Source organism: Microplitis demolitor, chromosome 2, assembly GCF_026212275.2.
Source record: "Microplitis demolitor isolate Queensland-Clemson2020A chromosome 2, iyMicDemo2.1a, whole genome shotgun sequence".
Taxonomy (NCBI): domain Eukaryota; kingdom Metazoa; phylum Arthropoda; class Insecta; order Hymenoptera; family Braconidae; genus Microplitis; species Microplitis demolitor.
This window is the reverse complement of record NC_068546.1, coordinates 861461-883707: the sequence shown is the minus strand read 5'-3', so window position 1 is coordinate 883707 and position 22247 is coordinate 861461. Positions and strand designations below refer to the sequence as shown.

Here is a 22247-nt window from a genome sequence, read left to right as displayed (position 1 = left end):
TTTAAACTCACTTCTATTTTAATTTCCTGTTATATTGTTTCAATATCAAACTACAAAATACTACAAGCCAAGTAATTGTTTTATTTCTATAAAAAAAATTTTTATCGCCTCCTAATTTCGTGCCATTTCTGCCAGTTAATTATTCAAATAAAAACCTGCGGAATTTTTTTAGCAGGGATCCCAAAAGTAAAAATAAAACATCTCTGGCAAATGGCGGGCTCATAAATAAAATATATAGTAGAATTATTTTTTATATATATTATATGAAATTCAACATTTATATTTTAAGTCGTGTAATTTTAATCATCCCGACTCACTGGTCGATAATTTCGTCTAAAAATATCCGCGAGTTCGGCTTTATATATTTTTCATACTTTTTACTTGTCTATTTATTTCAATTTTCGATATAACAAAAAAATAAAAATAATAATTGTCATATTTTTAATAATTATATATAGACTTATAAAACTTTTCATCGACAATATTTCAACATTTCATCAAATTCATTAAAAAAGTCAACAAATTTTATTACAATTTTTTTTTTTTTGCAAATTCGAGCCAAGTCAATATATATATATATATATATATATATATATATATATATATATATATATATATATATATTATAACGTTTACACAGCAAATATATTTTTTAACGAGGAATTTTTTTTTTTAATATATATATTAAATATCAGCATATCGCTACCCGTATAAAAGTACTAAATATGGTAAAAATATATGATAAATATCAGAAAATATATGTGACGAATTTAACTATATTTTCTGATATATTTTTTTTATATTAAAAAATATAATATTCATCATATACGAGTCCGTATATGCTTAGCATATATAAAATATATATGTCAATAATATACAAAAAATATATTTTTATGATAAATGAAAATATATATTCTTGTCATATACGAAAACTATATTTTTTTCATACATAAAAATATACATTTCTATCATATATGAAAAATATACTTTGATCATATATAAAAACATATATTTATATTGTGTATGGAAAAAAAAAGTTTCTTATTCGTGTGACCAACTCCAATTAAATTAGATATAAATTTTAATATACTCTTTAAATTGCAGATAAAATTTTAAAAATTAGTTAATTTGATGGGAATATATGATATACCCATATACATATACATACACCGAATAAAATATATGCATAAATATAACAAAGAAAATATACGCTGCCATATATAATATAAATTATATGTTAATATATATTTCCTTTCATATAAAAATTTTATATTTTTTTGAATATAAAAGGAAATATATCAATACAATATACTATAAGGTAAATGTAAATGTATATATAGCTTCATATAAAAAACATATAAATTACATATATGGAATACATATATTTACTACTGTATATATTTTTATATTAAATCGGCTAAAATCGCTATATGCTTTTTTATAATATATACAATATACTTTATCATATATTTTTTGTTGCAAACATATATAATTTTATATATTTTAACCATATATTGTTTTTTCATACGGGTGTATAGTTAAGCAAAAAAAAAAATTATCTTTATAATAAACTCTAAAATTTTTTATTTTAATTTTATTACACAAAAATTTTTTTTTTTTGTGTTGATAAAAAATTTTATGGGAAATAAAAATAATAGTCTGGATAATTTATGATTATTATAAACTATGTGGAAGGATAAGACTTAGAAGAAGATGACGTTGAAGAAGAAGAAGATGAAGAAGAATGAGGAGAAGGAGGAGGAAGAACTGGAGAGGGAATAAAAAGAGGATAATGATGAGGTTGATGGTCACCCAGTTGAGTGAGATTTCCGCATAAAGAGCAAGACCTTGAACCAGGGAACAAGTTTGCGTAAATCATCAAAGGCCACTGTGCCTTTTATACCGTATTGTGTAAATACACATCGATATTCACATGAGTGTTGTCTTTGTGTGGCTGTTGTAGATGTCCCGTTGTTGTCACAGCCGTGTTTACATTACCTACGAGTGGCTGAAGATAAGTGCGCTGTGAGACACAATAATTGCTGTGTCGTTACGTCCTCGTTGGGTTTTATGCAACCATACGAACCATGTGCCGATGGACTGCGATATCATGCTGGTGGACTATTATTTTGGTTCTCGTGGCGCCGAGTCAACACTGGTCCGTGTTCAATATGTGGCCTGGCTTTGGGCAATCGCCAGTCAAGGGGAATAAACAACAACTTTTTCGGAATCGAGAGATAGAACCCAGAGGTAACGATATTTTATTTATCCGCCTGCGAAATTATGATAGAAAACGGGATTTATATTTATGGCTAAAGAGAGGGACCGCGATCTGGAAAGTGGTTAAAACTATTGTTTTTTAAATACTAATTACAGTTATTAAGTATTGACAGCATAGACTATTGATCGCCAAGCACCTGAGTCCAAATACTTTAAACGCCGGTATTAATAAATAGTACCCAATTATAAACTTTTAATGACCCACTTACTGACACTGACAATTAACGATAAATAATTATTTTATTTTATTTGCTGAGCCTTTTGTTGGGACTTGATCGCCGCTTAGTGTCATACATTACCATTTTTAAATTGTCCCTATTTATTTTTGAAATAAACTACCGATGAATAAACCGCTTGGAATTTAAAATAGTAACACAATAACAAACTTTAACATCTTTATTTTATCTTTATAAAACAAAATAATATTTTAAATTAATTAACATCTCTGCAATAAATATATTTGTCATGCGATTATTTAAATAATTAATAGAAAAATTAAAATCATCGACGTTGAATATTATTGAGGAAAAGTGGGCCATTTGTTGCTGGGAACTTTTTCACTAAAAAATGATTAATCAAATAAATAAAATGGTTTAATTAGTGAGTGAAATAAATAAACAAATAAATTAGTATATATTTTTTTTTAACAAACGATCTTTAAACTCAACTTTCCTGGTTTTATTTAAAATAAACAAAATATTTTTTTTAAAAATATTATAATATAATAAAATAGTTGTTTTGTCTCGACATCGGGGCATTTGTCGATGATATTAACCAGTTCATGACACATCACCACCCACCCATGTGTTATTTAAAAATAAAATAACTCGAGGGCCTGAACATTGAGACCGATAACCTCATGCCCAATAACAAAATTCCCAACCGCACTTTTAAAAATATTATTCGAGCCATGTGAACCTCTCGTTAATTAAATAATCCGTCAATTTGAAATAATTATTTACCCAGCCCGGACAATTGTTCTTCCACTAATAAAACTCTGTATAAATGTCACTAAAATTTTATTGTGCCGTACAAATAATCTGTTATTTAAATAAACAAATAATATTTATTTGTTTCCCCGCTCACAAGTTCCCTATTCCTCACATTAGTCAATTACTATCTTTCCCCCACTCCATTATCTACTATACTACGCAAGACTCACTCAGTTTTTAAATATAGTATAAAAATATCACTAATACCTTCTTTCCATACTCAATATGAATTCATTAGTAACAAATAGAGTCCGTTTAATAACAACAATAGCTCAATATCTCAATAAATCCAATCACGGATTGCAAATAAAACAACTGGTGATTCAATGCTACTCAATGCTATTTATTATATTGTATGTAACTATCATTGTTTCAATTTTCAATATTATATCCTTTATCTCATAGTATATATATATATATAAATATATAGATGTAGATGTATTTTATATACTCGCACGCCCCGTTCCCATTTTTCCACATAAATAATTAAAGTATATCGGAGTATAGTTGCTTTAACTCACGTGAATCTAAATTAACTTTGACTATTTTCTCCTTTTAGGTAATTTTGTTCATTGGTGCTTGAATTATTTCTTTTGTTGCAATCATTTTTTTTTTTTTTTTTTTTTTTTTATATTTCAATCACTTCAAAATTTATTTGCACTTTCATAAAGAAAATTACGTTTACTCGAATGCATTTTTTTTAGAATTCCATCAATTTTATTTTTAAAAAAAAATTACAAATTTGCAATCGAAAAAACAAATTTGTTGGAAAAATAAAAAAAAAAAAAAATAGATAGTGCATTGCAACTTATTTAGTCGAATATATATAGATACATATATATATAGAGTATTTACATATAGATTTATTAATTCTGCACATTTGTCTATATATTTGCTTTGTATTATATTTATTGTCATATTTATACAATGTCTATTTCAATACAATTTAATTTTTGTATTCATATATAAATTCCGAGGCAGTTTATATATGAAAAATATATGACGATATGGTTGTAGTTCTACATTATTGATTTAAAATTTTTTTTTATATATTAGGGTGGCCCAAAAAAACTGACAGTATTTTTTTCGAGTCTCATATGAAAATTTGTTGGTTTAATGTTTTAAGAACCCGCTCCAAAAATCACCTGGATAAAAAATTGTTTAGGGGTCGCTCAAAAATTTGAAAATTACAAAAATTATTGAAATTCGGATTTTTTTCATTATGATACAAAATGATGGTGAAAAAATCAGGAAGCCTTAATATTAATATTTCAGGGTCACTCGAAAATCTCCAAAAGACAGCACTCGGAAAGATTCGAAATTCTCGAGCGACGTTCAAACGCTCAAATTTTGGGCTCAAATTTTCAGCATATTCATGATTTTACACACAAACTATCATTACCACGAGAAAGAAAAAATTAAGAAAAAAAAAATTCGATTTTCCATCATTTCTGTAATTTTCGTAATTTTTGACCCTTAAAAAAATCGTCAGTTTTTTTGGTTCACCCTCATACATATAATAAAAAGTATTTTTTAATGCTTGTCTTTCTTTATTAATTTTTTTTTCCTTTAGTTCGGTCAGAAAACCGCTAGGTGGCGGGCGGTAGTATTTTTGTCCGCTAGTAGAAATGTCAAAAATTAAATTATTCGTTTTAACGGTAGTAAAAAAAAAGTATTGATTACTTGGCTGTGAAACGGAGGCTACGAAAAAAAATAGTTACTAAAAAAAAGTCAAAATTACCAAAAAAAAAAAAAAAATTATACAGCAAAATTAGTAGAAAAAAAATCGCGGGAAATATTCAAACTTTCGGTAATATATAATGAAAAAAAACGACAATTTTATAGTATTATATATAATAATCAATTAAAAATGAATAGTATCTTCTTCTGAAAAAATTATCGCCGCATAAAAATTATAAAGATAGCCCTCTTAGGTGCATTTATTCAAAAAAGTATTAATCAAAAAAGCTTAACAAATAAATAATAAAACTTTTTATATATTATGCTAACAAGACATGTTTCTTTACGGCGAACTTATAAAACCACCGGACCAGATATTGCTGTATTAATACTAAAAACTTTTTCCATGCCTTAACTTTATTCTATAAAAAAATCTAGGAGCTCAAGTATTTAATTAATATAATTTTAAAAAACCTGTAATACTATTATATACATTTTAATAATTAAATTACAGTTCTAAATTTTTTTCCCGTACCCGTCGAGGAAGAGTGTATGTCTGAAGATCAACGTAGACGTGGAATATGCATGAATACATACGAGTGTCGAATTCAACAAGGAAAATCACATGGACCATGTGCTCTAGGTTTTGGTGTTTGCTGTATCTGTAAGTTAATAAAAAAAAAATAATATATATATACATATATATATTTATATTTATTATTCATACATTCGTACCACGTTTTAGTTACTCGTGAATCTTCAATGAAATAAAAAAAAAATATTTTTGCCATAAAATAAAATTTAAAAAAAAAAAAAATATTTTTATTAAAATATTAAAATTTTATTGCCAGAAAAAAAAATGCTGAGAAAATTGAATTGTTTTATAAATTTGTGAAAAGGAATTTTTTACAGATTTAACACATGTTGCTTTTATATATCTATATATATGTATATGTATATATATATAGATATAGATAAAAAAAAAAATTGTATTGAATCACGTACATGTACAACCGGATCCCAAGTACAGTTAGTTGATTGCTCACTTTTAAAGGTTTCGTGCAGATTTAATTCAACATTCGCAAAATAAAAAATAAAAATTTAATAAATTTAAAAATAATAAATAAATCTAGGAATTGTTTTTATAAAATATTTACCGTGCACTTTTTTGCAGGATTAAATTTTTTTTTTTTTTTTTTAATTAAAATAAAATATAGATACTGATTATTTATTGCGAAAGTCAATAAAATTTATTGGCGGGTTGTTAAATATTTAAATTGTGATACTTGTTTATATGGACCGTAAATTAGTTAATTTATTTATGCTGCGACGGAATAAGAATTTATTATTTAGACGATGGTGTATAATATGAGGAAATGGATAATTCCGTACGGGTTTTTGTTAAGAGGCAAGTTTGTAGGTTGCGGAGTTTTATTTTATTGAATTGTATGGTGATGGGATAGGATCTTAAGAGTGTACGGGATTTTATTTTAACAAACGGGAAATTCTTGAGTCGCAATTCATGAGTGAGATTTTTTTTTTATTCAAATATATATAAATATATATTGTTCATATTTTTTACGGATCCAAAAATGGAAAATAAATTTCTTTTCTATTAAAAAAAAAAATTGGAAATAACTCAGTCTTATCGGGTGTCCAAAAATCAATTTTCAGCTTAAAGTCTTTACTTAAACTTCCCAACTTTTTAACGTCAGATATAAAAAGTAACTTCAGAAACTCCATCAATTTTTTCCCCCAAAATCCCTCAATAATTCAATAGAATGCAGCCCAAAATCTCCGCTTGGCTCCCAAGTCCAAAAACTCTTTTTTATTTCAATTAAAACGTGTCCTAAAAATTTTTTAACCCACTTTACCCCCACTTACCCACAAACTAGATATTCTCAGCTCCAATTTCTTTTTTTATTTTTTCAATTACCACAATTCTGAGCCAAGTTACAACCATTTAAATATTAATAATGACTTTCCAAAAAAATGATCATTATACTTCCAATTAGTAGCTTCAGCACTTAGACTAAAAAAAAAAATTTTCAATTAATAACCACAGTCTTAATAATAATAATCAAGACTAATCAATGATTCTGTAAAAAAAAATTTATATCCCCATTGACATTTCATCCAGTATTAGGTTCTATAGATAACTAGTTAATACCGTTGAGGTTCATGACCGGTTTTCTACTTACCCATGAGAGTGGGGTAATAATCCCCCTCTTTCTCTCCCTTCTCTCAATACCCAGCATCTAGTAGCCTCTGGTACAGTCAGTATCTTTGCTGGTGATGCTTTTAGATCCATCCTGTCGACATGGGACTCCCAGTTCGACACTTGTGACATTTGTACTTACCCACTAGGGAAATTTACCATCGAATTGTTGGGCTTAAGGGCCCAATTTAATCCCCAGCTTCTTAACTTGCATATTCTTTAATTTATTTGTTTATTTTTTAGTCTGCTACTTAAACTTTTCCTTTACTTTTACCCTCAACCCGAATCCCAACGGCAACCCCAAGCCTGAGCCTAATTTCGACTCCAACCCTCGACCCTCACTCACACTCAGCCATACGAGCTTGCAAGTTTTATCCCCTCTCTTTAGAAGCTTTGAAGCTCAGAAGTAGAATCGGTAGTCATGAATTTTTAAAAGCTAGTTTTTTTACCCGCGCCGTGTGCAAATATCTTCTCTGGAATGAAGAAATTATAAATGAAAAAAGAGTTTTGTTAGTTGTGCCAGAGTACCATGCGGATAAATCGTGAATAGACTGAGAGAGTGAAGATGAGAAGAGAAAGAGATGAGAGAAGAGGCAAGAAAAGTTTTTTTTTAAAAATAAAGTAAAAAATAGGTTTAACCACTAGGGAATTGCTTTGGAATGCATGAGGAGTTAAGGACCCACTTGCAACATTTCTCTCCGATCTGTGAATTGCCGGGTAATTTTCTATTTTTTTTTTTTTTTTTTTTTTTTTTTTTCTTAACGGCCCTTGTGCAGTTTTTAATCAAAAGTCTTTAAAAAAAGTTTTTTTTAGATGAAGACTTTGTGAATTCGGTACTTGGTTTTATTGTTTTTAATTATTGATAGACGGAATTGCTGATCAAAGAAGAATATTTTATCAAGGTTCTCATTATAAAGTAGATTGTTGTTATTAACGGGTGGGAATAAGGAAAATTGAGAAATTCAAAAAATGGCGGGCTTTGAATTTTTTTTTTTAATTTTTTCTATCAGTAACATCGTAAAGTTTAAGAATTTAAAAAATGGCGGGCTATTTGAATTTTAAAAAAAATTTTTTTTATGAGCGACATCGTAAAATTTTAAAATTTAAAAATTGGCGGGCTTTGAATTTTTTTTTAAATTTTTTCTACGAGCGATATCGTAAAATTTGGGAACTTAAAAAATGTGGGCTTTGAATTTTATAAACATTTTTTTCTATGAGCGACATTGTAAAATTTGAAAATTTAAAAAATGGCGGGCTATTTGAATTTTTTAAAAATTACTTTAATGAGTGGCATCGTAAGATTTTTGAATTTTTTCTGTAAGATGAATGTGTGTAACATGTATGATATTTGTCGATACATATATGTCATATATATTTTTTCGTGCGGGCTATGGATTAGGTCCAGCGCGTCTGGAGAATTATTGCGCACTTCGAGCGTGAAGCGAAATAGTGTTCTACTGTCACAATAGTATATTACACATCAAAGTAGGAAAGTAGGAGCTTTTTTTGGCGTATACTATTTTTTACCAGATCTGCACCTGAGAGATTAAATTTTAGCTTCTGTTTGCAGAAAAAAAGGCGCATGCGCTAATTTTTGTCGTTTGTTTTCTCGCAAAAGAAAAGAACTTCTTCCCTCTAAATAGAGCAGGAATTAAAACTATCGGCGAAAATGGTGTCTCATTTTACCCCACTATCATTACTATGTATATAAATTATAGCAATAAAGTATATAAATAATTTATGTCCCATCAAGTCACGACGAGTTGCGGCGGTGAGGTGATCAACAATTTGACCTACGTGATCAGTCCTGGTTTTCCAAACCTTATCGATCAGCCTATGAATTGTTCAGTGGTTATAAAAAAAATTGAGTCGCAAGTCAGCCAGTTGAGAATCGACTTCATACACTTTAATATTGTAAGAAATTATTATTATTATTATTATCATTTTTTTTTATAAAATAGTAATCAAAGTTTGAATGAACATAACACCCGAAATATTGAGCGTACGAAAAAATTTGAAGAATACTTTTTTGTAGCAAATTCAATTCTCTATAAATTTCGTCTCATACATTTTTATCTTATCTATCATAAATATCTCACAATATCAATTTCTTGTATCTAGTCCCCAAAACTGAACCCTTGTTATAGTTTTTCGGTCTTTATATCAAAATTCTGTCTTAAATATCAAAAATATGACAAAAATACATTAGTACACTTTTATCAGAAATTAAATTTCCTACAAAAAACTATCAGGTAACTTTGGCTATAAATTCAATGGTTTAGCCGCAATTTCAAAAAATCAATTAAAAAAAGATGACCTTTTAATAGATTCGAATATTTTCCATTATTATTTTTTTTTTTTTTTAAACAGACAATCCGAATCCAATATGTGTATTGATCAATGTAAAAAATTCATGAAATGAGAATAAAAATAAATAAAAAAAAATTATATTGCATCCAGGGTCAACCGAATTTACGGACTGGAGTCTGCGACGAGGACGTTATGGAGATCAGCAGCGATGTGCGGACATTCCAGCTGTGCGGTTGGAATAGCGGTCAGCATAGTAAGTATCTTTATATAACAACAGCAATAATAATAATAATAATAACATTAATATGTAACTTTATATCTAGTAGTCTAGTAAGATAACTACAAGGTGGTAATGGTTTGGCTCAAATTGCAGGTGAAATAATAATGAAAGCGTTTAATAGTATGAATTATTTATATATATATATATATATATATATATATATATATATATATATATATATATATTTGTAGAATGCAGTTATGAAGTTTCTGTTATTTCGTTCCGATTGCAGGCGCGCTTAAGTTTTTTTTTTTTTCTGAAGACGTGGAATACAAATAAATATGGTTTCATTCTGGAATATCAAGTAAGGGAGTTGTTTGTTATTTATTTTTGCGAAAAAGTGGAGAAAATGAGGAAAAGAAAGAAATTGAATAAAAAAAAAAATTTGGAATTTTTTTTTAGTTAATTTAAAAATGATGAATGAGTCTTGCGTAGTATAGTAGATAATGGAGTGGGGGAAAGATAGTAATTGACTAATGTGAGGAATAGGGAACTTGTGAGCGGGGAAACAAATAAATATTATTTGTTTATTTAAATAACAGATTATTTGTACGGCACAATAAAATTTTAGTGACATTTATACAGAGTTTTATTAGTGGAAGGACAATTGTCCGGGCTGGGTAAATAATTATTTCAAATTGACGGATTATTTAATTAACGAGAGGTTCACAAGGCTCGAATAATATTTTTAAAAGCACGGTTGGGAATTTTGTTATTGGGCATGAGGTTATCGGTCTCAATGTTCAGGCCCTCGAGTTATTTTATTTTTAAATAACACATGGGTGGGTGGTGATGTGTCATGAACTGGTTAATATCATCGACAAATGCCCCGATGTCGAGACAAAACAACTATTTTATTATATTATAATATTTTTAAAAAAAATATTTTGTTTATTTTAAATAAAACCAGGAAAGTTGAGTTTAAAGATCGTTTGTTAAAAAAAAATATATACTAATTTATTTGTTTATTTATTTCACTCACTAATTAAACCATTTTATTTATTTGATTAATCATTTTTTAGTGAAAAAGTCCCCAGCAACAAATGGCCCACTTTTGCTCAATAATATTCAACGTCGATGATTTTAATTTTTCTATTAATTATTTAAATAATCGCATGACAAATATATTTATTGCGGAGATGTTAATTAATTTAAAATATTATTTTGTTTTATAAAGATAAAATAAAGATGTTAAAGTTTGTTATTGTGTTACTATTTTAAATTCCAAGCGGTTTATTCGTCGGTAGTTTATTTTAAAAATAAATAGGGACAATTTAAAAATGGTAATGTATGACACTAAGCGGCGATCAAGTCCCAACAAAAGGCTCAGCAAATAAAATAAAATAATTATTTATCGTTAATTGTCAGTGTCAGTAAGTGGGTCATTAAATGTTTATAATTGGGTACTATTTATTAATACCGGCGTTTAAAGTATTTGGACTCAGGTGTTTGGCGATCAATAGTCTATGCTGTCTATTTAAATCCCATTGCAATATTTAATATCAATTATCCCAACTTATAAAAATAATAGTAATATCTTACAGCTAAATTATTTTATCTAGATGTTAATTAATCCAATTTATACCTCAATAGATTTATTTACCGAGGTAAATTGAATAAAAAAAATGTAGGATTTGTTATAATGAAAATATATGAACGCCGTCTGTACGGCTAGCATCAGATATAGATAGCGTCTGACGTCATGAAAATCGATCAACAAAACACCGTAGTTACAGTATCGATTTACACGAAAATAAAGAAGCTCCAGCGAAATACTTAGCTCACAATAGTTCCTCAATTTTCCCAGATTTTTTTTTCTGTCCCACCCTCGACAAATAACTACTAGGGGAGAAACGCCGGCCTCTGACAGAAACTACAATAATATATACTCGTCAATTACTTTTCATTTAATATATACCAGCTCATTTCTCTATACAAGTCCATTTAAATTTAATAAATATACATCTTTATTTTTTCTCTCTTTTCCCCACCTCTCTCTCTTTCTCTATATACATATATATGAAGAAAAAAATATAGGCATCTTTACTTAAAAATATCAGTTCAATTTAGTAAAATTAGGGAAAGGTGGCGCAAAATGGGCCCCTTAAGAAATAAGGGCCTATGTGTAATATAAATGCTAGAACATTTTGCCCCAGAGGCCCATTTTATCATACAATTGATAATGAATTATGAAAATCATCCAATTAATGATTCGTATTAGGATTTTTTGCAAAAATATATGTATAACAACCTGGCGGATCTAAATTACGATAATTTACCGCATTTTGATGTCATTTACCGCAAACGCAGCTTTTCCATGGCAAATGTGTCGCAATTTACGATAATTTCCAAAAATTTACAGTAATATATAGGAATTTACGTTTCGTTGCCTTCAATCTCGGTAAAATACGGGTATTTACCGTAATTTGCGGTATTTTTTACCATAAGCTAAGTTTGTTTTCCCATTTTTACAGACTTTACAATGGAATACCTAATTTTACGGTAACATAGCGCAGGCTTCTCGCAATTTCGGTAAATTACCATACTCTTATGGCAAATTTACGATAAAATATAGCGCGCTTGCCCTAAAATTCTGTTTATTTGTCATAAACTACCGTGGATGACTGTAAAATACCGCATTTTACGGTAAATTACGATATTTTACCGTAAATTGCGGCATTATAAGAAAGACTTGCTGTTTTCAGAATACCGTAAATTGCGGAAATTTGCGTCAATTTACGGTTGGGCATAGAAATTTACGGTATTTTACAGTAAATTACCGTAAAATACGGCAATTTGCGAAATTTTTACCATAAGTTTTTCTATTTTTACAGTTTTCACAATGCAATACATCATTTTACGGTAGAATACCACAAGCTTATCGCAATTTTACGGCAAATTACCATTCTTTTACGGTAAAATACCATGTTTTGTCGTAAAATGCCGTTTACTTACCGTAAATATCGAATTTTACAGTAAAATATCGCTGTTCTTCCGAATACCGTAAATTGCGGAAATTTGCGTCAATTTACGGTTGGGCATAGAAATTTACAGTATTTTACAGTAAATTACCGTAAAATACGGCAATTTGCGGCATTTTTGCCAGAAGTTTCGTAAGTTTTTTCATTTTTACAGTTTTTACAATGCAACATTTCATTTTACGGTAAAATCCCAAAGACTTGGCACAATTTTACGGTAATTTACCACCATCTTACTGCAAATGTACGGTATAAATTTCGTAAATTTACCATAAACTATTGTAGAATAGTGCATTTTCCAAGTCAATGACGATATGTTACCGTAAACTTCGGTATGCTACAGTTTAATACCGTTATTATTCCAAATACCGTAAATTACGATAACAGACTTCGCTTTGCGGTAATTTTCGGTATTTTATAATGAATTACGGTCAAGCATTTCAATTTACTGTTATTTACGGCATTTTACTGCAAGTTTCGTATGTTTTTTTTTTTTTTACAGTTTTGACAATGCAATACTTCACTTTACGGTAAAATACTCTAGACTTTCCGCAATTTTACGGTACATTACTGTTCTCTTACTGCAAATTTACGACAAAAATACCACTTTAACCGTAAAACACTGAATTTTACTGTTAAGTACCGTAAATTACATCAAATTCCGGCATTTTACTGCAAGTTTCGTATGTTTTTTTCTATTTTTACAGTTTTGACAATGCAATACTTCACTTTACGGTAAAATACTCTAGACTTTCCGCAATTTTACGGTACATTACTGTTCTCTTACTGCAAATTTACGACAAAAATACCACTTTTACCGTAAAACACTGAATTTTACTGTTAAGTACCGTAAATTACATCAAATTCCGGTAATTTACTGTAATTCGGATCTTTGAAGGCATGATATTTTTCGGCTCGTATTTTCCGTTAATATAAGCTCAGAAAATTCCCAAATTTAGAAATCATCATATAGAAAATTATATATGAGAGTAATAATCAAAGCGATATAAATAAAACTTCTCCCATATAGATATTACATAATTTAATAAAAACGAAATCCCATGTAATGTAATCCTCCCTAGTATAAGCTATTGATCAAAATATCAGTAGCCAATAACTCATGATGACACTTACAATAAATTACAGTGTACGTCGACGTAACCGATGGTCCGGTGACCCTAAATCTCCGATTGCCCCGCAATATTCAATCACGCATGTGGGAAATGTCCATAACCCAGTTGCCATTTGAGCAACGGGCGCCAGCTGGTTGCCTTCAGTACTTCGACGGGGCCAAAGGGACCCTGAGAACCCTCAACTATCTGCCGAACGGACGATACCTGGCCAACCAGGACTACCTAATTTGCATCCGTCAGGAAAAAGGATCCTGCAGCATCGCGTACTCCCCCTGTACCAACGACTCATTTCGCATCGGTCCGTCTCGGTTTCGTCGGCAAACTAACGGCAGTTCCACCAATCAGCCCTCGCTGGATGACGAAGGATCTGGAACGGGACCCGTTGATGACCCTATTGTTGACGGACTTCCATTACGTCGCTGCGTCGATCGGATTCTCATTCCTTGTGATTTCGAGGAATTCATAACGGTATATTTTAATTGATTATTATTATTATTATTATTATTATTATTATTATTATTATTATTATTATTCATTACTTGCTCTGACTTCTGACCCCAGTTCGGGCTCTGATACTTACGCTTGTGCTCGTCCTGGTTTTGGGGTTGCTTCAATCCCTTTAGTTTAGTAATTTAGCAAAACTACTATAGCCCACGTCACCGTCACTCTCATGATGGCTATGAATTATTCAACGATTCGATCGACAACGTCAGACATTGTTTGCAACAATTGCTAACAGGGTTTATATATTAAAGCTATTGTTGATTTGACTAACGGTTTTTTTTTTAATCATGATAATAATTACAGGATAAATTAATTATTCACTTAAAATATTCTGGAAATTTTTTTTAGGAATTTATGGGAAGCTGGGGTAAAATGGATCCAGAATTTTTTTTTCAATTAATTTTGTTATTGAAAAAACAATTTTGGATTTTTTAAAAGGGTTCAATTTACCCGTAGAAATTTTTTGGCTGAATTTAAATTTAAGAGACAGGAGGGGAAAAATGGACATGATAATTTTGAGAATTAAAAATTTTTTAAAATTACCCGGCTGAAAATTGGATTAGTTTGATGTCATATATTTTTGAAATATGCGGAAAAACAGCCATGGGGTAAAATGGGTCAAAATTACGGCGTATAATTATGAGCGACTAATGAAAAAAAACTATGAAAATAATAATAATTATCCAGGAAATGCATTTTCCAATCAGAAATTTACAGAAAGCGGGTATGAGGTGGGGTAAAATGGACCCAGCATTTTTTTTAATTAATTTCTTTTTTGAAAAAAAAAATTTTGGATTTTTTTTTTTAACCAAATTCAAATTTATAAAAAAAACGGGGGTAAAATGGACATGATAATTTGGAAAATTTGAAATTTAAAAAAATTATCCAGGTAAAAATAGGTCAGTTGATGTCAAATGATTTTCAAATGGTTGAAAATGCCATGGGGTAAAATGGGTCAGGAAAAAGTTCAATAGACAACTTGGGTCTGATAACTTTTATGGCCTGTAATTATGAGCGACTGTTAAAAAAAAAGTATAAAAATAATAATAATAATAATTGCAGCCCGGAAACGACGGAACGGGTATCTGCGATATGGAGCACTGCGGAACGTCGCTATGTATGATGAGTGAATTTGATGCTGATGGTAATTGCCGAGTTGAAACATCAGCCACTCCATTTAACATCAGGGTGGCGTTTGGTATGGGTGATCAAAACAACACGTATCCTGTTGATATGACGGGCATGTGTCTCAACTATGAACAACTTGAATGTGCTGCCTAAAATCCTAGTCTTTATTTTTTATATATTTTTTCTTTTTTCATTATACAACATATATATATATTTCTACCCTCGTATTTCATCCCTTATATATTTACACTACGACATTGATAAAGTGTGAATTGACATTAAGTGCTCAATACTCCAGTTATATTTGTATATATATTTAATATTAAAATGGATTGTAATTTATTTCATATTTATATATTTAACTTATATTATTATTGTATGTATATAAATATATATATTGACTTATGTTTATTTTCAGTTTATTAAATTTAATGATAAATACACAGAAAAAAAAATTAAAAATACGAATTTCTTTGGGTTAAAAAAATTATTTTTACAAAAAAATTTTTTTTTACTCTGTAGAAAAAAATTTATTGATTCAAGTAAATTTTTTTTTTTGCTCAAAAAAAAAAATACTTTTTTTCTGTCCGCGTGTTCAATAATTACGCTTCTAGATATGACCTCTTAGAGTTTATCGATTTTAAAATAATCCTATATTCTCACTATCAATAATTTAAATCCTTAGAATAAATTAAATTTCAGGATAAAGGTTTTAAAATAAAATAGACAATTTTTTTTATTTTTTTTTTTTTTTTTTTTTTTTCAAAGAGTCAAATAATTTTATTTACAAACCAGCTAGAGTAAGTTCGTCGTTAAACTTCAGCTCCCGTTTTCTTGTAGTACAATAGTAATAATATATATATATATATATATATATATATATATATATATATATATATATATATAATCATATTTATTATTTTATCTTGTAGTTTCGTCATAATATTTATTATTATTATTCGTATCATGTAATTTATTAATTTTTTTTTAAAACTTTGTTATATTTTTATTTACGAAAATCATAGTAACGAGTCAACCATTTGTTTTTTTTTTTAAACATTATATTATACAAACAATTGTTTAGTTTATTTATTATTATTATTTTTGTTATTTTGTTATATTTAAACTCTCGCCCTGTTTAACTGCTTAATTGTATTTAATATCACGGACCAAGGAGCCAAGCACTCAACATGTTTTATTAAAATTTTTATTATTTCACAAGCATGATTTTTTTTCTTTCCCTTACGTAATTTGTCATTCGTAATAAGTCATGAGACTTTACTTAAGACATTAATGAAGTTAATTTATTATTAATAATAATTTTTTTTTTTTTTTTTTTTTATAAATAATTTATATTATTACTATTTTAAGGAGAGGGCAAAATTTAACTTCATTAAACTCTTAAATTATCAAAAATTACTTAGTACTTTTTTTTTTCGATAGTAAAACGTTTATTAGATAATTGCTGTAATTTAATTCAACGATGCAATTATTTTATTTATTTTTAGTATAAAGAAAATAATTAATTTTTTTTTCTTTTCTTTTTTTTTTTTTTTTTTTTAACGCAATCTTATAAAATATTTTATATACTAAATATTGACAATAATATTAATAACTTTCACATTTTTAAAAAAGAGGGCAAATAAAAAAATTTTCAAAAATTAATTGATAAGAAATTTTGAAAAAAATTAATCAACAAAAATTTTGAAAAAATTACTTGACAAAATTTTTAAAAATTACTTGAAATAATTAATTGACAAGAAATTTTTAAAAAAATTAATTGACAAAAATTTTTAAAAAATTATTTGACAAAATATTTAAAAATTACTTGAAAAAATTACTCGACAAAAAATTTCTCAAAATTACTTGAAAAAAAATTTTCAAAAATTAATTGACAAGAAATTTTGAAAAAATTAATCGATAAAAATTTTGAAAAAATTACTTGAAAAAAATAATTGGCAAGAAAATTCTCAAACATTAGTTGACAAAAAAATTTTCAAAAATTGACAAAAAATTCGATAATTTTTTTTTTAAACTCTAGTATCGGAATAAAAATAAAATTAGACAGTAGTAAAAAATTTTTTTTTTCAATTTTCGAATTTGCCCCCATGTCTCCGAAAACGATCGAGCAGAAATTCATAATTGATTAAAGATAATTAGACTTATACTAAATAAAAAAAAATTTGTAATTTATAAATAATAATAATAATTCTATATACCAGGATTTGGTGTTGATTTAAATATATAATTTAATTATTAAAAGGATACAAAATTATTTTTTTATTGTGATTATGTGATTATGTTTTTATGTCGTGATGTCAACTTGCGTGTCATATTTATAATAGTAAAAAAAAAAAAAAAATATTTAAATTCTTTTAAATTTATTATTATTATTTTTAATCCATACGAGTAAATCTTTCGCGTGACCTAAACCGTGTGCGTGAGTTTTAAAGTTTTTTTTTTATATATATATTTTTTTTTTATATTTCTGAAAACATATTCTTTAACATAAATCACAAAGTATGTTCGTGACACACATGATTTTTTTTTAAATCCCTCTTGTCATTATTTTCTTCATAGCTTCCATTCTCCGCGCATAGATATTACACAGTACTCGATTTTTTAATCTGTCTGTTTATTCTTTATAAACATATACTTTTTTATATTTTTTAATTATTTAATATCAGTGCTTACGTGCATTGTGTGTGCCCGTGTCTTTGGATATGCATTCATTCCCATTATTATTTGACAATCATTTCATGCATTCATTAAATATAATTAACCATTTAATTTAATTATGTTTTTGTGATGCGCCAGAATAAATTAGTTAGATCTGATTATTTTATAATAAACAGAATAGAGTTAAATATCACGAATTTTTTGTGAATGACATGAAAAAAAAAATTCTAGATCTGATTATTAAAAATTTTTCCAATTAATTGGATCTGGTATTTTATTAGATGAGTAAATTTTATTAGGAAAAAGTTATTAATAATTTTCATTTTTTTTAAATCTTATAGTTTAGATCTAATAGGTTGAGTTAGATCTAATAAATTAGATCTAATACATTAATACCTGATTTTTAATTGTAAATAAGATTATTTGATAGTTCAGATCTGAATTATTAGATATAAAAGTTAAAATTATTCAGATCCATTAGTTTTTTCATTGGATCTGTACAATTAGATCTGAATAAATATTTAAATTCTAATTCTCCATAAAAGATTTAATAGTTAAAACTTATTTATTTCTAATTTAGACCATCGACACATTTAGATCTAATTAATATAAAATATCATGAAGCCTAGATCTAATTCATATTTTTAGATCTAATCGGACACATATATTTATAACCCTAATAGTTCCAGATCCAATACCTTTAGATTCAATTAATTAGAGTAAAAATTTTCTTTCTCAAACTTTACTTTTTCAATGGATCTATTTGATTTTTTTAATATCTAATTAGACCCAACTCGGTACTTTAATTAGGTCTAGAAAAATTGAAATCATCAGATCCAACACCTTTATAGCTAAGTGGAACTAAAACGACATTTTCAATCATAATAAAAATAATTTATCATGAAATATTTACAGTCCTTAAAATTTCAGATCTAATACTACCAGATCCAATTAAATAGAGTAAAATTTTTCCTCTAATTTCACAATTTCAATTAAGTTACTCGATTTTTTCAAATCTTGAAATCAATCAGATCCAACTCATCACTTTAATCAGATCTAAAAATATCAGAATCAATAGATCTGAACATTTAATTCCAATAAGTGAAACTGAAATAACATTTTTACTTACAATAAAAGTTATTACTCGAAATATTTACAGTTCTTAAAATTTCAGATCCAATACTATCAGATCCAATTAATTAGATCAAAAAATTTTTTTTAATTTTACAATTTTAATAAATTTGCTCGATCTTTTAAATTTTTTATATGTAATTAGATCTAACCCTTGACTTTAATCAGATCTAAAAAAATAATCAGATCTAATAGTTTAATTTCCATAAGTAAAACTAAAATATCATTTTTAGTGACAAAAAAAAATAATTTTTAATGAAATATTTACAATTTCCAAAATTTCAGACCCAATACTACCAGATCCAATTAATTAGATCTAAAAAAAAAAGTTATGAAATTCAAAAATTTAATTTCAATAAGTGAATCTAAAATAATATTTTTAATCATAATAAAAGTAATTTATGATTAGATCTAATCAATATTCCCCTCAGCTCATATATAATATATATTTTATTACATACATTAACATGAAAAACTTTCATATTTTTCTGCTGACTTCCTGGGCAGAACAAACAAAAGTTTTTGAATATATTTTATACCCATATCCTCTATACATACAATAAATTAATTAAAAATTAAAAATAACAATATATGTTAACATTAACACTAATTTTCATATTGTTAGCTTCATATATTTAACGAGTTAGTCCGATATAATACTGGCGAAAAAAAAACCGCTCGAGAGTCACGTTTCCCTCATTGTTCCCTAGTAAAACGACAATTCCCCTTTTTTCACCCTTATAAAAAAAATTTTTTTCTTTTTTTCTCTTATTCACATTTTCTTCTCGTTTTGTCTCGAGTTTTTTCATATATTTTTTATACTCTTCAACCTATGCCTCAGCTCTTGTGTTCTGTCGTTTCTCATTTGTTCGTTAACTGAAAAGAATAAGAATAAAAAAAAAAAAAATTTGATTGCGGCGCCACCCTCGCGAGCGAACAATCTGAAAGAGCTCTTTCGTTATCGCAAATCGTTTTTTAGCCACCGAATATTTAAAAAAAAAAAAAAAAGAAATTTACTATTGGGCACGAGACAATTAAATGAAAATTTAAAAATTTGTCTTTTAAATATAAATATTTATTGTGCTGTACATTTTATCACGTGATATACATTTGTATATATTTTTGTTTCATGGCCTTCTATATATTTTTCATCCCCATTGAAAAAAAAATTTTAACAAATTTATGAGTGATAGCAAATATTTGATATATATTGATATTTAAAAATATATAACATTCTCTAGGGCGGGGTTTTAATTTTTTAATTTTTACTGCCTATGGAATTGCAAAAAAAAATTTTTTTCTAAAGAATCGGGGTTCAAAATTTATTTAAAATGGCGGGAGAAAACTGGCGGGAAAAAAACAAATTTTTAAACTGACTTTGGACCCAAAATTCCCACCTCACTATTAACTGAAATAATTTCCAAAACTGCATTTTGAATTCCGATATGTCTACAAATTTAAAATTTTATATTTTAAGAAAAATTTTAAAAATATTCTTAAAAATAATTTATTCGATTTAGGTCTTTGTTGTATCGTCGCCACAGGACGTTATTTAAATCGATAAGAGTAAGCTCCTAAGCACGCGATTACTCGATCATACTTGAATAGATTTTTTTAAAAATTATTGTTGTTAAAAAAACTTGTGATGATGAAAGAATTCGAAAATTAATGACTAATTCGAGTTCAAATTAAATATTACTCATCGATTCGATACAAATAATTTGTACACCCCAAATATATATATATATATATGTATGTGTGTCGACGTGTGTATGTGTGAGTTTGGAAAGTTTCTTTAACGTATAAAATCCAACGGGCGAAAGAAAGCGGGTAGAAAAAAAAAGCATAAAGAACTCGGGGTAAGAGCGAAAACCCCAGGGGGTGAGCGAGTGTAAGGGTGGGAATAAAAACAGGGACAGAATCTGAGGGAAAAAACTCTGACAGGGGTATATATGGGCAGGGGAGAAAAAGTTGCCCGAGTGATATGTCGATATAAAGAAGAATAAATCATCTATTGGATATTATTGTATTGAGGGTTATTTTTATACATGTGTATATATATTTTTCTGTTTATATACTTTCGTATTGATATTTTTAATCAAACGCTTTTTTAAAATAATATTTTTCTTCGCTCACTGAACGCGCACTCCTATCCTCGTCCAATTCCGATAATCATTTTTTTACCGCAGCAAAGAACAAATTTTTTTTTTTTATTCAAGTAAATTTTAATCATTAGTGCAAATTACATTTTTTTTTTTTAAATTTCCCGCTTTTTATAAATTCACTCTACTCGACATTTTATCCTCATATATTTTGTATAAATTCTTCACTATTGTAATTAATATTCCATTTGTTAATAATTTTTAAAAATCGATTATTGAATATCAATATTCCAGTATATATATATATATATATATATATATATATATATATATATATATACATATATATGTATCAGTATTGTATACGATAAACCTAGCTTGAAGCATTTCGTTCACTTAAAATTCTATATATATATACATAACATTCCGTTAATCAACAAATGGAATCAGGAATAAAAAAAAAAAAAAAAAAAAAAAAAAAAAAAAAAAATTGTTATCCGGCCATCACACGAAATAGTAAAGTGTAAAATATACGAGTTGACATTCGATTTTGCGAACAAAATACGTCTCAGGCCTTGTGGTTATTTTATTATTATTATTTATTTATTTATTTTTTTTTTTTTTGACCGAGGGTATGATTGATGATTGGTCCCAGCAGCGTTATGGGGTTCGGGAAGAAGCTTTCAATGTGTTTCGAATAACTCATAGTGTCTATCCCTATCCTTATTTATTTATTATATTTAAATAAGAAAAAAAAAAAAAATATTTGAAATACAGCGAATAGGATTCGAACCTACCGCGTTTGGAACCAAACTCAGATAGACAAAGCTAT

At 27.5% G+C, this 22247-nt stretch overlaps 1 protein-coding gene across 1 annotated transcript; it reads left to right on the top strand.

Moving 5' to 3' along the window:
• Nucleotides 1–1842: 1842 nt before the first annotated feature.
• Nucleotides 1843–15813, top strand: LOC103578419 (uncharacterized). Its single transcript, XM_008559516.3, has 6 exons — nt 1843–2250; nt 5467–5616; nt 8924–9084; nt 9631–9733; nt 13885–14339; nt 15438–15813. Exons 1-6 carry the CDS (start codon nt 2088–2090, stop codon nt 15654–15656), a joined length of 1251 nt encoding a protein of 416 aa, XP_008557738.1. The 5' UTR covers nt 1843–2087; the 3' UTR covers nt 15657–15813.
• The last annotated feature ends 6434 nt before the right edge of the window (nt 15814–22247 follow it).